At 40.0% G+C, this 17,543-nt stretch overlaps 1 protein-coding gene and 1 non-coding gene across 4 annotated transcripts in view; both read left to right on the forward strand.

Annotated features, from left to right (window-relative positions):
- The window catches only part of PIK3CB (phosphatidylinositol-4,5-bisphosphate 3-kinase catalytic subunit beta), a 173,854-nt gene that overhangs the window by 66,565 nt on the left and 89,746 nt on the right, over positions 1–17,543 (forward strand). For all 3 annotated transcript variants that reach the window (XM_051818647.3, XM_051818646.3, XM_089331163.1), the window contains 2 exons: positions 7,999–8,224; positions 15,274–15,497. In XM_051818647.3, coding sequence (XP_051674607.1) covers positions 7,999–8,224; positions 15,274–15,497 — 450 coding nt within the window. The remainder of the gene's footprint in view (positions 1–7,998; positions 8,225–15,273; positions 15,498–17,543) is intronic.
- Positions 14,116–14,263, forward strand: LOC127483066 (small nucleolar RNA SNORA57). Its single transcript, XR_007909034.1, has one exon. It is a non-coding gene; the product is annotated as a small nucleolar RNA SNORA57 (small nucleolar RNA).

Here is a 17,543-nt window from a genome sequence, read left to right on the forward strand (position 1 = left end):
GTGGAAATGCTTCCAACTTTTCCCCATTCAATAGGATGTTGGCCATGGGTTTTTCATAAATTACTTTGATTGTATTGAGGAATGTTCCTTCCATACCCAATTTGCTTAGAGTTTTCATCATGAACGGGTGTTGTATTTTATCAAATGCTTTCTCTGCGTCTATTGAGATAACCATATGGTTATTTTTTTCTACAATCTGTTAATGTGGTATATCACATTGATTGTTTTGCGAACATCAAACCATCCCTGCATACCAGGGATAAATCCCACTTTGTCTGGGTGGATGATCTTTCTGATGTGTTGTTGCATTCTATTGGCCAGAATTTTATTGAGGATTTTTGCATCTATGTTCATCAGGGATATTGGTCTGTAATTCTCTTTCAATGCTGCATCTTTTTCTGGTTTAGGAATTAAGGTGACACTGGCTTCATAAAAAGAATTTGGGAGGATTCCCTCTTTTTCGATTGTTCTGAATAGTTTGAGAAGAATTGGAGTTAGTTCTTCTTTAAATGTCTGGTAGAATTCAGCAGTGAATCCATCTGGTCCTAGGCTTTTCTTTCTTGGGAGGGCCTTTATTATTGTTTCAATTTCTGTCTCAGTTATGGGTCTGTTTAGGTGTTCTATGTCTTCCTGGTTCAATTTAGGTAGGTTGCATGTGTCCAGGAATCTGTCCATTTTTGATAGATTTCCCTGTTTGCTGGCATACAACTCCTTGTAGTAATTTCTGATGATTCTTTTTATTTATGTGGTGTTTGCTGTTACATTCCCTGTTTCATGTCTGGTTTTATTGATTTGGGTCTTTTCTCTTCTTTTTTTAGTTAGTTGGGCTAATGGGGTGTCAATTTTGTTTATTTTTTTCAAAAACCAGCTCCTTGTTTGGCTGATTTTTTGTAATGTTTTTTTGGATTCAATCCTGTTGATTTCTTCTCTGATTTTAATTATTTCTCTTCTCCTACTAGATTTGGTTCTGGTTTGCTGCAGTTTTTCTAGATCCTTGAGATGAATTGAAAGCTCATTTATTTGGTACCTTTCCAATTTCTTGATGTAGGCACCTATTGCTATAAACTTTCCTCTTAACACTTCTTTTGCTGTATCCCATAATTTTGGTATGTTGTGCTGTTATCCTCATTTACTTCCAGAAAATTTTTGATTTCTCTTTTGATTTCTTCTATGACCCAGTGTTCATTCAGGAGCATGTTGTTCAATCTCCATGTGTTTGCATATGCTCTAGGGATTCCTGAGTTGCTAATTTCCAACTTCATTCCACTGTTTTCTGAGAAGCTGCATGGTATGATTCTAATTCTTTTAAATTTGCTGAGACTTGTTTTATGGCCTAGTATGTGGTCAGTCCTAGAGAAGGTTCCATGTACTGCTGAGACGAATGTACATTCTTTATGTGTAGGATGAAAAGTTCTGTAGATATCTGTTAGATCCATTTGGGCTGTAGTGTCGTTTAAATCTACTGTATCCTTGTTGATCTTCTGTCCTATTGATGTGTTTATTTCTGAGAGTGGAGTATTGAATCCCCCAGTACTATTGTATTGGAGTCTAAGTCTCCTGTTAAGTCCCTTAACAAATCTTTTAAATAAACCAGTGCCCTGTAATTAGGTGCATATACATTGATAATCGTCATATCTTCCTGTTGAATTGATCCTTTAATCATTATATAGTGCCCCTCTTTGTCTCTCTTAACAGTTTTTGTGGTAAAGTTTATGTTGTCCATTATTAAGATGGCTACGCCTGCTCTTTTTTCATTTCTGTTGGCATGGAATATCTTTTTCCAGCCTTTCACTTTCAGTCTGTATGGATCTTTGTTGGAAAGATGTGTTTCTTGTAAGCAGCAAATAGATGGGTTTTGTTCCTTAACCCAATCAGCCAATCTGTGTCTTTTAACTAGACAGTTCAGGCCATTAACGTCCAATGTGACTATTGATAAGTAGTTACTTTGCCCTGCCACTTGCCAAAGATATTTTCTAATATATGCTTTGAACTTCCTGTGATCTTTTGCTGTGAGGTTTCCTTCCTTTACCTTCTTTCATATTGATGACCGTGTTTCTGTGTGTAACACATCTTTAAGCATCTTTTGCAGGGCTGGACAAGTGGCGACAAATTCTTTCAATTTTCGTTTGCTATGAAAGGTCTTTATTTCACCTTCATTCACAAATGATTGCTTTGCAGGATATAATATTCTGGGCTGGCAGTTTTTCTCTGTTAGTACCTGGGCTATGTCTTGCCATTCCCTTCTAGCTTGTAGGGTTTCTGACGAGAAGTCAGCTAGCTGTGAGTCTGATTGGAGATCCTCTGAGAGTAATCTGATGTTTCTCTCTTGCACATTTTGGAATCTTTTCTTTGTGTTTCACTGTGGTGAGTTTGATTACAACGTGTTATGGTGAGGATCTCTTTTGGTCATGTTTACTAGGGGTTCTATGAGTTTCCTGTACTAGGATGTCTCTGTCCTTCTCCAAAACTGGAAAGTTCTCTGCAAGTATCTCACTAAAAAGGCATTCTAATCCTTTCTCTCTCTCCATGCCTTCAGGAACTCCTAGAACCTGAATGTTGGGTTTTTTTAATAATATCCTGTAGATTCCCAACAATATTTTTTAGATTTCTAATTTCCTTTTCTTTTCTTTTTTGTTTGACTGTATACTTTCCTGTGCTCTGTCTTCTAAGTCCGATATTCTCTCTTCTGTTTCAGTGACTCTGTTTTTAAGGCTCTCTAATGTGTTTGTCATTTGATCTGTTGAGTTCTTCATTTCATTTTGATTTCTCTCCACTATCACACTTTCCTGTTCTACTAGTTTCTGCGTTTCATTTTGATTCCTTCTTAAGATTTCATTTTCTCGAAGGAGATTTTCTATCCTGTCCAGTAAGGATTTCCCTAGCTCAAGCATTTGTTTTTGAAAACTTCTGATTATTCTTATCATAAATTTTTTGAAATCTGTCTTGCATTTCTTCCATCTCATCATCTTCATAATCTTGGCTTGGGGTGTCTTGTTCATTTGGGGGTGTCATAATGTCTTCCTTGTTCCTGATTTCTCGGTTTCTGCGTTTGTTGCTTGGCATTGTGGAGATATTCTTTGGATTCTTCTTCCCTCGCTGTGGTGTTTTTTCTTGTTATACTATGACTGTATTAAGTGGACTGTCTGCTTTTGATGGAGCCTTAGAGGCTTGAGATGGGTGTGGCCTGAGAGCTCTGTTTGGTTCCTCAGGATTAAGGGTGTGCCAAAGGTGACACTCCCAGTTTAGGCGTGGTAAATCTCTCTCTCTCTTTCTTTCTTTTTTTGATTCAAAAGGAAGTAATTCCATACAGCTGAGCGGAATTGGAGGTAGTTAGCAGGCAAATGATATACCCACAGGAGCCAGAGATCAGAAGCTCTTTCCCAAGGACCACACAGGGAATCTGTTCTGCCCTCAGTGTGGGCTCAAATTCTCCTGCAGTCTCCCACTGGGTTGCCAAGGTTACCGAATTATAGCTTCTCTGGGGAGTACTCAGGTGAATTCCGTGAGTTCTGTCACCCACAGTCTCTTTTTTTTCAGTTTCAGTTCATTAGCACCACACATTCACTAGGTCCTAATCTCCTGTTATTTCACCACCCTCAGTGTCAGGTTTTTCTGCTTGGCTGAGGTCCGGTGCAGCCCCGAGGTCGCCCCGCTTATGACGTATGTCCAAAATGGCGCCTGCTCTTGTCTTGCTTGCCTTTGAGAGGTGAGCAGAGAGAGAGAAACTCGTGTCCGTATCGGTCACTTTTTTTTCCCCTCTCTCTTCTAGTTAGCCTGGTGAACTTTTCCCCACGGGGTTTCAAGCCTCGTTCCCTCTAGTCTCCTCTTCGTGCTTGCCTGCCAGTGTCTCGGGCTATTGAGGTTCAGCTCACCTTGCGTTCCAGCGCTGGTGTGTTGATTCTGCCGCTGGTGTCCCGAACTGTGGGCTCCCACGCTCACCACGCAGGTCCACTGTGAATCACTAGTTCCGGAAGAGTTTCCTCTGCTGTTTCTTCCCATACTCTTCCTTGAACCTGCAGTATCTCCACTTTTATTAAACTGTCTCTTCCTGGACTATCAGTGTGGTCCCTTACTATTCCGCCATCTTGCCCCTCCTGGCGTAGAACATTCTTATTTTTGTAAGTCACTACTGACATCTATGGATGCATCTTGCTAATTGTGATGCTGGATTAATCATTGATATTCTCTTGTTTTTGTTTTTTGCTATATATATAGATTTAGATTTTCGATTTAAACATTGCTGTGTAGTTATCATGGTTATCTGTAACCAGCACTTTTTCATGTTTCCAAACATAAACATTGTACCCATAATATATTTCCTTTTCCTTCAGTGCTTGATAATCTGTATCCTGGTAGCAAAATATTAGCATAATATTTTCAAATTTCATTCATTTTGTAGCATGTATTATAATTTCATTTCTTTCTAAAACTGAAAATATACTGAATGTATTTGGCACATTTTCTTTATCCTTTCCTCTATTGAAGGACATTCTGATTGTTTCTGATGTTGAGCTATTGTAAATAATGCTTCTGTGGGCCAGCGCTGCAGCTCAGTAGGCTAATCCTCCACCTGTGGCGCCAGCACACCAGTTTCTAGTCCCGGTCGGGGTGCCAGATTGTGTCCCGGTTGCCCCTCTTCTAGGCCAGCTCTCTGCTATGGCCCAAGTCCTTGGGCCCTGCATCCATGTGGGAAGACCAGGAGAAGCACCTGGCTCTTGCCCTCGGATCAGCGCGATGTGCTGGCCGCAGCACACCGGCCTCGGCGGCCATTGGAGGGTGAACCAACGGCAAAAAGGAAGACCTTTCTCTCTGTCTCTCTCTCTCTCTCTCTCTCTCTCTCACTGTCCACTCTGCCTGTCAAATAAATAAATAAATAAAATAAAAAAAAATGCTTCTGTGAACATTGATGTGTTCACACAGAAATTGTTCACACACAAATACCTGTGTGAAACTCTGCTTTCAGTTCTTTTGAGCATACATCTAGAAGAGGAATTATTGGATCATAAAGTAGTTTTATGTTTTAATTTTTTAGGAAGCTCAGTACAGTTCCCTTGGAGACTATATGGCTTTAAATTCCCACCAGGAGTACATAAGGTTATTTCTACATACATCACGGCCAGCACTTGTTATTTTCCATGTTTTTGATCATAGCCATCCTAAGTACATTTGCCTAATGTTATGTGGTAAACAGTCTCTTTTCAGGTGCCTATTGACCATTTGTTTATTTTCTTTGGAGATTTGTTTGTTCAAGATCTTTGCTGATATTTGAATCTTATTATTGAGTTGTAGTTATTTATGTACTCTAGACATTGATGTCTTATTAAATGTATGATTTGTAAATATTTTCTTCCATTTTGTGTGTTGCTTTTTCATTCTCATAATATTCTTTGAGGTCCAAAAGTTTATAATTGTGGTAAAGTTCATTTTACTTGTTTTGCTTTGTGAAGTTTTCTTCTTTTTTTGCCTGTGCTTTCCTCCTGTTAATTTTATGTAACTGGATCTAAAGAGTAGCCACAAATGTTACTCCAGGCTTGTTATCTGCAGCTCTTTTTTACTGGCTGCTGTCAAAATACATAAACCTTCTTGTGTTTGTGTGATGTGCCTCTTTTTCATGATCTCACCTAGGAGACATAGGGGGAGATGACAAGAAAGTGATTGTGCTCATACTGATAGGGAGTGGTAGTAAGGTTATTCTTGATGTATAGAGAGGGATGCAGAACAAAAATAATTTGCATTTTGTATGGAGGTGTTGGTACACACTTTAAATTTGGTTCTGATTAGAAGTTATTTAAGTTAGGCCAGCGCCGTGGTACCCTAGGCTATTCCTCCACCTGTGGTGCCGGCACCCCGGGTTCTAGTCCTGGTCAGGGCGCCAGATTCTGTCCCGGTTGCTCCTCTTCCAGTCCAGCTCTCTGCTGTGGCCCAGAAAGGCAGTGGAGGATGGCCCAAGTGCTTGGGCCCTGCACCAGTATGGGAGACCAGGAGGAAGCACCTGGCTCCTGGCTTCGGATTGGCGCAGCGCCGGCTGTAGTGGCCATTTGGAGGGTAAACCAACGGAAGGAGGACCTTTCCCTCTGTCTCTCTCACTGTCTAACTGCCTGTCATTAAAAAAAAAAAAAGTTATTTAAGTTATTTATTTTCACTTTATTTGAAAGACAGAGAGACAGAGACAGAGAGAGATCCTTCATCTGATGGTTTACTCACCAAAAGCCTATAACAGCCAAGGCTGGGCCAGGCTGAAGCCAGAAGCCTGAAACTAAATTCGGATATTCCATGTAGATGGTAGGGACCTAAATACTTAACCTTTCTAGGGTGTACATTAGTAAGAAATTGGATCAGAAGTGGAGGAGCCAGAACTGAAACCAGGCACTCTGTCATGAGTCATGAGCATCTCAAGTGGCAACTTAACCACTGTGACAAACATCTGCTCAACTTATTTAAGAATGTTTATAGGAATGTTAAATTTAAAAGTCATATTGATTCTTTCTTCATAGGTGATTTGATTTTAATAATTTTGTTTTAATACTTTTTTGTGTATTATTACTTTACAAACATGGAATGATGCCATACGTATACTCTTTTTTTTAAAAGATTTATTTATTTATTTGAAAGAGTTACATAGAGGAGAAGCAGAGAGAGAGGTCTTCCATCCATCCGATGGTTCATTCCCCATTGGCCACAATGGCTGGATCTGTTCTGATCTGAAGACAGGAGCCAGGAACTTCTTCCAGGTCTCCCATGTGGATGCAGAGGCCCAAGGACTTGAGCCATCTTCCACTGCTTTCCCAGGCCATAACAGAGAGCTGGATCGGAAGTGGAGCAGCCGGACTTGAACCAGCACCCATGTGGAATGCTGGCACTTCAGGCCAGCGTGTTAACCTGCTGCGCCGTAGCGCTGGCCCCCATACATACACTGTTGTAATTTGCTATTTAAAGAACTTGTAGGGATCGGCACTATGGCATAGCAGGTGAAGTTGCCACCTGCGGTGTTCGGCATCCCATATGGGCGCCGGTTTGAGACTCCACTTCTGATCCAGCTCTCTGCTATGACCTGGGAACGCAGTAGAAGATGGCCCAGGTCCTTGAGCCCCTGCATCCACGTGGGAGACCCAGAGGAGGCTCCTGGTTCCTGCCTTCAGATCGGCGCAGCTCAGGCCGTTGCGTCCATTTGTGGAGTGAATCAGCAGATGGAAGACCTCTCTCTCTCTCTCTCTCTCTCTCTCTCTGCCTCTCCTTTCTCTGTGTAACTGTGACTTTCAAGTAAGATAAATTAAAAAGCCTTAAAAAAATAGCTTTTAGGGTCTGGCATCGTGGCATAATAGATTAAGCTACTGCCTGCAATGCTGGCATCCTGTATGAAAACCAGCTCATGTTGTGGCTGCCCCATTTCTGATCCAGCTCCCTGCTAATGTGCCTGGGAAGGCAGTGGAAGATGGCCAAAGTGCTTGGGCCCCTACCACACACATGGCTCCTGGCTCCTGGCTTCAGCTTGGCCCAGCCTTTGTTGATCATTGGGGAAGTGAAGCAGCAAATAGAACATCTATTTTCTCTCTCTCTCTTATACACACACAGACACACACACACACACACATATATGCCTTTCAAATAAAAGTAAATAAATCTTCAAAAGAGAAGAACCTTTAGCGTATCTTGGATGGCTTTCCATGTCATAATATATGTGATGTCATCAAAAGTTCGTGGAAAAATGCATATTAAGGAAAACTGTGAATGTGTTTCAAATTTTTTGGCCCCAAATCAACATCTCTTTTAATTATATGCGTCCATGAATGCTTTGAAATTTTCTTGTATTTTTACTTTTTCATAGTTGGATACTATTTTATAATCTTCTCATATATTCTCCTATTGTTAAAAATTTGGTTTGTCTATAGTTTTTGACTTTCACAAATAGTGCTGAAGTGAGCAACCTTGTGCATATATCTTTGTATACTGGAGCAAGCATTTCCATTCTAGAAGATATCTTTTTCTTTTTTTCTGCAGTTGTTATGGAAGCAAGTTCACAATTACCCAATGTTTAACCTTCTGATGGAAATTGACGCCTATATGTTTGCATGTGTGAATCAAACTGCTGTATATGAAGAACTCGAAGATGAAACACGAAGACTTTGTGATGTTAGACCTTTTCTTCCAGTTCTCAAATTAGTGACAAGAAGTTGTGACCCAGGGGAAAAATTAGACTCAAAAATCGGAGTCCTTATAGGAAAAGGTATTTCTTAAAATTTTTAATATGAGTTCTTAGAATGTCTGTTGTTATATGTATAAACATGTATGAAGTATGTTTAAGACATTGCTTTTAAAGTGTGATCTGTGAATCAGTGTTACTCTGTATATTACTGCCAGTTTGAGATAAGGTAAGTACAGAGTAAATTTTTAGAAAACTGTCTTACAGTCTGATTTTGACAAAGCATCTGTAAGTTTGTGTTTTGCTTGTGTCTTTCTTTATTAAAGATTTGTTTATTTGAAAGAGAGAGAGGGAGAGACAGGGAGAAAGACATCATCTATTCACTGGTTCATTCTCCAAATGGCCACAGTGGCCGAGTTTTGGACAAACTAAAGCCACGAGTCAGTAGCCCCAGCAGGGTCTCTCATGTAGGGGTGGCAGAACCCCAAACACTATGGCCACCTTCCACTGTTTTCTCAGGCGCACTGGCAGGGAAATAGGCCTGTGAGCGGAGCAGCTGGTGTTTGAACTGTGCTCTATGTGGGATGCCAGCATTGCCAGTGACCGCTTAACCCACTGCACCACAGCAGCCCTTGCCGTTTTGTATATTCATTTTCATTTTACACAGGTATTCGTCTTTGATAAATTAAAAAGAAAGTGTTCTTCCTTTACTTAATTTGAGAAATCCTTTTCCAAGATACATGTCCTTAATTTCTTAGTAACAAAATCAAAGAACATGGAGTCTCTTTTGCTATTTGAATCGTGGAGTCTAAATGATATGTCAGTATCTTTGTAGAAAGCACTGACTCGAATTTGACACCCCTATTTTCTGGTGTTTTAAGTATTTTAAAAATTATTTCTGGGGCTGGCATTCTGTTGCAGCAGGTTAAGTTATGCCTGTGTTGCGAACCATCTCATATGGGCACCAGTTCAATTCCCACCCGCTCCGTTTCCAATCCAGTGGCTTGCTAATGTGCCTGGGAAAGCAGTGGAAGATGGCCCAAGTGTTTGGACCCCTTCATCCACGTGGGAGACTTTGATGAACCTCCTGGCTTCAGTCTGGTCCAGTTCCAGCAGTTTTGGCCATTTGGGTAGTGAATCAGTAGATGAAATATAGCTCTGTCTCTGTCTCTTCCTCTGTCTCTGTAACTATGCCTTTCATATAAATAAATAAATAAATATTTAAAAAACCTAAAAATTAGTCTTTCTCATTTGAGAGAAAGAAAGGATGCCCCCATGTACTGGTTCACTCACCCAAATGTCTGCAATAGTAGGGCAGGGATGGTTGTGGCTAGAGTCAGGGGCTGGGCATACAGTAGCTCGTTTATAAGTGTTGCAAGAATGCAGCTACTTGAGCCATCACTACTGCCTTGTAGGGTCTGCACTGGCAGGCAGCTATAGTCAGGAGACTGAACTTGGAATTATTTTTTTTTTTTTTTAAAGATTTATTTATTTATTTGAAAGGCAGAGTTTCAGAGAGGCAGAGAGAGAGAGAGAGAGAGAGAGAGAGAGAGAGAAAGTAAGTCTTCCATCTGTTGATTCACTCTCCAAATGGCCACAAAGGCTGGAGTTAGGCCATTCTGAAGTCAGGATCCAGGAGCTTCTTCTGAGTTCTCCCACATGGGTACAGAAACCCAAGGACTTGGGCCATCTTCTACTTTCCCAGGCCATAGCAGAAAGCTGGATTGGAAGTAGAGCAGCTGGCATGTGAACTGGTGCCCATATAAGATGTCGGCACTGCAGGCTATGCCACTGTACCAGCCCAAAGAGCTAGGAATTAAAACCAGGGACTCTGATGTGAGACATGGACATTTTAACCAGTAGGATAAATACCTACTCCCACAACAGAGTTTAATATAATTTTATAGAATTCTTATATACTAGAAAATTTTTATTTATTTATTGAGGTACTTAATTTGTACCCACTAGTTAAGAAAGTTTTTCTCCATTCTAAATTTTTTTTTAAATTTAAAAACTGAAGAATATATTGAGTAGAAAGATTAAAAATTAATTTATAGTCTTACCATTCAGGGCAAGAATATCCACTAATGGTATTTTGAAAATTTTTTTTTTCAAATCTATTGTGTATATTTCAAGAGTTTTTAAATTTCTTTTTACCTTTTTTGGATAAAAATAGATAACTTTTGTAAGTTTTTATGCTGGAACCATATTCGTTGCTAGGAAAGCTAAAATAGTTGATAATCCAGAAAATATCACAGACCAGCCAAAATTTCTTTAGGGCTTTGGTATGTCTTTTGTATTTTACCACTTTTGTAAAACTTAGGTTACTTTTCTTTTCTTCTGATATTAATCTTCCAAACATAGATTCATTAGTCACTATTACCTGTACATAAGCAAGCCAGATTTAGCAAATAAAATTACTAAAGATCCAGATATTACATATGACTTACTGATGTTATTCATTATTTATTTAAAATTCAAATTGAACTTTGTTGTTTGTTTTTTGATCTGGCAGCCTTTCTTTATGCTGCCACCTCTCTGGGGTTTGAAATATATTAAATTTTTCTGTTTTTTAACAATGTCATATTTTAACAATATGTCATATTTCATGAAGTATCATGTTTATTGCGTATGTTGTGTGTTTTTTTTTTTAAAGATTTATTTTATTTATTTGAAAGAGTTACAGAGAGAGGTAGAGCCAGAGAGAGAGAGAGGTCTTCCATCCGCTGGTTCAATCCCGAAATGGCTGCAATGGCCGGAGCTGCGCTGATCCGAAGCCAGGAGCCAGGAGCTTCCCCCAGGTCTCCCAGGCGGGTGCAGAGGCCCAAGAACTTGGGCCATCTTTCCACTGCTTTCGCAGGCCATAGCAGAGAGCTGCATTGGAAGTGGGGCAGCCGGGACTTGAACCAGTGCCCACGTGGGATGCAGTTGCTGCAGGCCAAGGCTTTAACCCGCTGTGCCACAGTGCCTGCTCCATATTGTATTTTATTAAAACTGTGCCCTTCAGTTTGAATGATGAAGATAAAATGAATGTTTTATGTTATTTAAATGGTATATATGCTCGTTTAACTGTTTATAAATTATTTTTCCAGCATATCTAGAAAGGCTGGTATTATTTGAATGTATACTTTTATTTAGGAAATTGAGCGTTTTATTACTTTAAGATGAATTTTCATTTCAATGCCTTACAAATACATTTTTTCAAAGATTTATTTGCTTATTTGAAAGCCATAGTTACACAGAGAGAGAAGGAGAGACAGAGACAGAGACAGAGACAGAGACAGAGAGAGAGAGAGAGAGAGAGAGTCTTCCATCTGCTGGTTCACTTCCCAGTTGGCCGCAACGGCTGGAGCTGCACCAGTCTGAAGCCAGGATCCAGGAGCTTCTTCCGGGTCTCCCACGTGGGATCTTCTACTGCTTTCCCAAGCCATAGAGAACTGGATCAGAAGAGAAGCAGCCAGGACTCGAACTGGCGCCCATATGGGCCGGTGCTTAAGGCCAGGGCTTTAACCCACTGTACCACAGTGCCGGCCCCAAATGAATTTTTGATATTGCTGCTTTTTCTGTGATAACCACAGCCTGGGCTTGATGAGTTTATGCCTCCTGGAGAAACAGTGAATCAGTTATTTCAGTTGAACTTCAGGATGGCTGCCTTTTTCTCCAAAGAAAACAATGGAACATTTTCAGACATAACTGACTTGAATAGGCTGAAAATGTGTTTTCCTGAAAGATTATGTGCTTGATCATTTTATTGTTCCCTTTTTATTCCAAATAATGATTTATAGAGCTGCTGTTTGTATTCTGATTATTTTCTGTATAAAAGGTATGTACCATCCTTGCATCATTTTCTTAAATAGCAGATTTTTAGAGATTGGTTCAGTGAGTCTGGGGTTAATTTTAAAAATCTATATTTTGGCGTGGGTGTTTGGTGAAGCTGTTAAGACTCTACTTGGGATACCAGCATCCTATATCAGAGTGCCTGGGTGTATATCCTCACCCTGCAGCCTGTTCTAGCTTCCTGGTAATGCAGAGCCTGTTAGGTAGCAGATGGTGGGTGGTTCAAGTGCTTAGACGTCTGCCACCCATTTGGGAGCCCTGGAACAAGTTCTGCACTCCTGGCTGTTGTGGGCATTTAAAAAGTAGACCAGTTGATTGGAAATCTCTGTCTTGTGAATCTGTCTTTCTGTCTCTGCCTTTCAAGTAAAATGGAGGGGGAAGAAAATCTGTGTTCTTTTAGGTAATTCCAGCTAATTATATGAATAGAATCCCTCATTTACGCTACATGTCCAGAACACTAGGGGCTGCAGTTTTACAGTATGTGTTGCATTTATTCTTGAAACTACAACAATGATTTTGGATGATGTGGTCTTTGCTTGGAACTCACAGTCCAGTGGGAAATAGGGATCAGAAAGCAGTATAGATTTATTCCTTAGAGCACTTGGAGGTATAGTTAGCTTTTTGTCACTAAAACAAGTACCCGAGAAAAGCTACTTATGAAGGAAGGTTTATTTTGGCTCACCTTTTTTTTTTTTTTAAGATTTATTTATTTGAAAGGTAGAATTACATATGAGAGAGAGAGAGAGAATGAAAAGGAGAGACAGGAAGATGTCTTCTATCTGCTGGTTCACTCTCCAGATGGCCACAATGGCCAGGGCTGGAACAGGCTGAAGCCAGGAGCCAGGAGCTTCTTCTGGGTCTCCCATGTGATACAGGAACCCAAGGACTTGGGCCTTCCCAGGCCATAGCAGAGAGCTAGAATAGGAGAGGAATAGCCAGGACCAAAACCGGTGCTCAGGTTCTCTCTCTCCCATATGGGTAGTAGGAACCCAAGTACATGGATCTATTTTATTACCTGTACCACTTTCTAATGAAATATGCATATGTCATTTAACTAGGTTTTAGTGACTTTAGTTTACTTTTAATTATTATAAACACAGATGAGTATTGTTCTGTGGATAACATGATTTTTTTGGTAATACGTTATTTGTTTTGAATAGCAGAGTTACAGATACAGAGTGAGAGACAGAGAGGGAGGGAGAGTGTGTGCTTCCAACTGCTGGATTACTCCCCAGATCGCCATAATGGCCAGGGCTAAGCTAGGCTAATGCCAGGAACCAGAAATTTTATTCGGGTCTCCCACAGGGGTGGCAGAGGCCCAAGTATTTGGGCCATCTTCTGCTGCTTTCCAAGGCATGTTAGCGGAGAGCTAGGTTGGACGTAGAGCAGCTGGAACATGAACATCTCATGTGGGAAGCTGGTGTAGCAGGCAGTGACTTAGCCCACTTCACTCTAATATAGGCCCCAGATATGATGATGCTTTTGTGCAGTTATGTCCAGCAGTTTCTGGAAATAAATAAGACCACCCAATGAGAGCAAAGACTATTTATTTAGTGTTTGCTTTAGTAAAAGAATTTGTTTTTGGTAAGGATTCAAGGGCAGGCAGAAGAGTGGAAAGCTTTGTAGTGAGAGATAGGGCCTGTGGTAAAGGAAAGGTCTTAGGTGTGTGAGCTTGGACATTACTGGCAGGGGGAAGCTAGGGGTGAATTAACTGGAATCTGGGCATAATGTATGTTTGGTTGAGGAAGCATACTTGGCTTCTTTGTTCATCCTGAGTCTCAGATTGAAATTCCTGTTGGTGGAATTCCAAGGTCACAGGATACATCTATGTATATGTCTAATTTGTAATATTACCAAATCACTCTCCAAAAATTTCATACTAATTTAATCTCTTATCTGAAGTATGAGAGAATGTCTGTTTCTCTCTATCACTTCCAGCACAAGGTAATATTAAACTTTCAAATGTTGTTAAATATCAACACATGCCATTATGATAGGTAATGATTAATATAAAAATTATGTATTTTCACTGTTTTAGATTTTAAGAATAATTTTCCAGCTTTATCATAGATCACAAAACGTCATATATACAAGTGTACTTTAAGAAATTCAAGGAAAAATTAAAAGATAAGTTTATCCCTCCTTTTCTTGATGAGGACTGGGTGTATGACCAGTTCGCTGTTACGTATGGAGATCGAAGAAAAGGGCTCTGGGCTCCTCAGCGTCATGTCTTCTGTGCCAGCTGCTTCCCGTGCATTGGTTCCATCCTCAAGTGCTGAGACATGGCCAAATTATTTTGATACAAAATAATTTTGAAATCCTCACATTAGTTTTTTCATGTTGCGCATTTTATAAGAATTTTTTGAAATACCCCCACAGTTGTATCTGTAGCAGATGTGATTCAAAATTAAATATGACAAAGAATAATTTTTATATTTACAGATTTTTGACTAATTAAATACTTTAAGCACTGGGAAATTTCAATGAGCTGAAAAGCCAATCTGTAAAATTTAATTTTGCTAAGTATTTTTGTTTGTTTTTAAGGTTTTACCTTTGTAAAACAGTTTTTAGTTCACGGAAAATTGAGAAGAAGCCACAGTAATTTCTCATACACCTTCTGTCTTCACACAGGCATAGCCACCTCATAGTTTACTAAATTTTAAGTTAAGTAATAACTAGATTATAAATTTGTTCTAATGTAGTATTGCAGTAGTTTTCATATTCTTTGCCTTTCTCAAATATTTGAAATGTGATTTACTTGATTTACGGAGAGAAATTATAGATCTTTTATATGTGCTTATAATATGTGTTTTGTGAATTTCACTTATCTTTATGAATCTGGTAATAATTTATTTCTTTATGTAGTTTCAGGTTTGTGTTCCTTAGAAATCCATTTGTATGTTTGTCATCTGTATATGAAGTTTCTTATTTTACCTGGCCTATTTATGGATCTTGCATGATTTTTTCCTGCCCAGTTTTGCAAACAGATATCTAATCTAGCTTTTGTTTATTTTGTATTCTGCTTTATTATTGTTAGGTATTGAAAATGATACCTTTTTGCAAACTGTTGAAATCTTTACTTAGTATAGAGTTGGTTTTCTGTATATAAAGATAATTAAAAATGAATCTTCAAGAAGAATGGGATGCGAGAGGGAGCAGGAGCTGGGACAGGAGTTGGGGTGGAGGGTGGGTATGGGGAAGAACTGCTGTATTCCTAAAGCTGGACCTATGAGATTTGTATTGACTAAATAAAAGCTTTCTAAAAAGAAAATGACACCTTTTAAAAATGTGTCTAGGTTTGCATGAATTTGATGCCTTGAAGGATCCTGAAGTCAATGAATTTCGAAGAAAAATGCGCAAATTCAGTGAGGAAAAGATTCAGTCACTTGTGGGATTGTCTTGGATAGACTGGCTAAAGCAGACATACCCACCGGAGCATGACCCATCCAGCCTTGAAAACTTAGAAGATAAACTCTATGGAGGAAAGCTCATTGTGGCTGTTCATTTTGAAAACTCTCAGGTAGTACTATATTTTTTTAAAGAAAACATTTTAATGTCTGATTTTTACCTGAACACATCTCTGTACTAACAATTTTCTCTTGCCTGTCTGGTAAGCACTATTACACAAGAACAGTTTTAGATTAAAAATGGAAATATATTTAGAATTTGTGTATAAGAACTTAAAGTGACATCCTTTGCATATACATGATTTTTTTCTCTTACATTGATTTTATTTATTTGAAAGAGTTACAGACAGAGAGAGAGAGAGAGAGAGAGAGAGGGGTCTAACATCTAGTTTACTCCATAAATGACTGCAATGGCTGCAGCTGAGCCAATCTGAAGCCAGGAGCCAGGAGCTTCTTCTGGGTCACCCATGTAGGTGCAGGGGCCCAAGTACTTGGGCCGTCCTCCACTGCTTTCCCAGGCACATTAGCAGGGAACTGGATCGGACGTGGAGTGGCCAGGACTTGATCCATTGTCCTATGGGGTGCTGGCGCTGCAGGCTGGGACTTTGACCTGCTGCTCCACAGTACCAGCCCCCATATATGATTTCTTGATGCAGTGAAATGACAGTTTAGAATGCGGCCAGCAAACTGTACTATGAAACTGCTTTACATTTTAAAATAAGGGATGTAAAAATAAAGCTCAACAAAAATTTTTTTAAAGATTTATATATTTTATTTGAAAGTCAGTGGGAGAGAGAGATACCATCCATCTGCAGATTCACTCCCCAGATGGCCACAATAGTCAGATCTGATCCGTCTGAAGCCAGGATCTCCCACGTGGGTGCAGGGGCCCAAGCACTTGAGCCATCCTCCACTGCTTCCCCAGGCACATTAGCAGGGAGCTGGATTGGAAATATAGAAAGTCAGACTGGTGCCCATATGGGATTCTGGCACGCAAGTGGCAGTTTAACCTACTACACCACAGTACTAGCCCCTCGAAGAATTTTTTAAAGTATGTTTAAAATAGGCTGGTGCTGCGACTCAATATGCTGCTCCTTCACCTGTGGTGCCAGCACACCGGGTTCTAATCCCAGTCGGGGTGCCGATTTCTGTCCCGGTTGCCCCTCCTCCAGGCCAGCTCTCTGCTGTGGCCCGGGAGTGCAGTGGAGGATGGCCCAAGTGCTTGTGCCCTGCACCCCATGGGAGACCAGGAGAAGCACCTGGCTCCTGCCTTCGGATCAGCGCCATACGCCGGTCGCAGCGCACTGGCCTCGGCGGCTATTGGAGGGTGAACCAACGGCAAAAGGAAGACCTTTCTCTCTCACTGTCCACTCTACCTGTCCAAAAAAAAAAAAAAAAAAAAAAAAAGTTGAAAATAGAAAGAAAAGAAACATCACAAGAACAAAACCACCATATAGAAGGTTCATCCTTTACAGAAAAATTTTACAAACTACTAAGCTAAATAGCATCTTTTTTTTTTAAAGGTTTTATTTATTTACTTGAGAAGTAGAGTTACAGACAGGGAGAGACAGAGAGGTCTTCCATCCACTCCCCAAATGGCAACAACATCCAGAGCTGGCCCAATCCAAAGCCAGGAGCTTCTTCCAGGTTTCCCACATGAGTTCAGGGTCCAAGTGCTTGGGCCATCTTCTACTGCTTTCCCAGCCATAGCAGAGAGCTAGATCAGAAGAGGAGCAGCTGCGATTCAAACCAGTGTCCATATGGGTTGCTGGCACGAGGTTTAGCCTGCTACACCACAGTGCCAGCCCCTAGATAGCATTTTTACACAGATACTTTTCTCATTACTTTTCTTTTGTCTGATAAAAATGGTATCTTTTTTGTATTATATTTTGGTGCTCTGACTGTGTGAGTTAAATATCGATGTGACTATTGGCATTACAATCCATATCTTCCTATATATGGCATTTATACAAGCAGGATTATGCTAGTACCTTTTTTTTTTTTTTATCAAGTATGGTTATTCTATCATCTAGGATTTGGCCTTAGGTTAAAGTAAGGATTCAGTATGTTTTGTTTTGTTCTTAAATTACTGTGACAGCAATGACAACAACCGTAACTGTAGCTATCCTGTATCAGACACTTAGAGTATGTCAGGACTA

Source organism: Oryctolagus cuniculus, chromosome 4, assembly GCF_051225735.1.
Source record: "Oryctolagus cuniculus isolate XC-2025 breed Fujian yellow rabbit chromosome 4, ASM5122573v1, whole genome shotgun sequence".
Lineage (NCBI taxonomy): Eukaryota > Metazoa > Chordata > Mammalia > Lagomorpha > Leporidae > Oryctolagus > Oryctolagus cuniculus.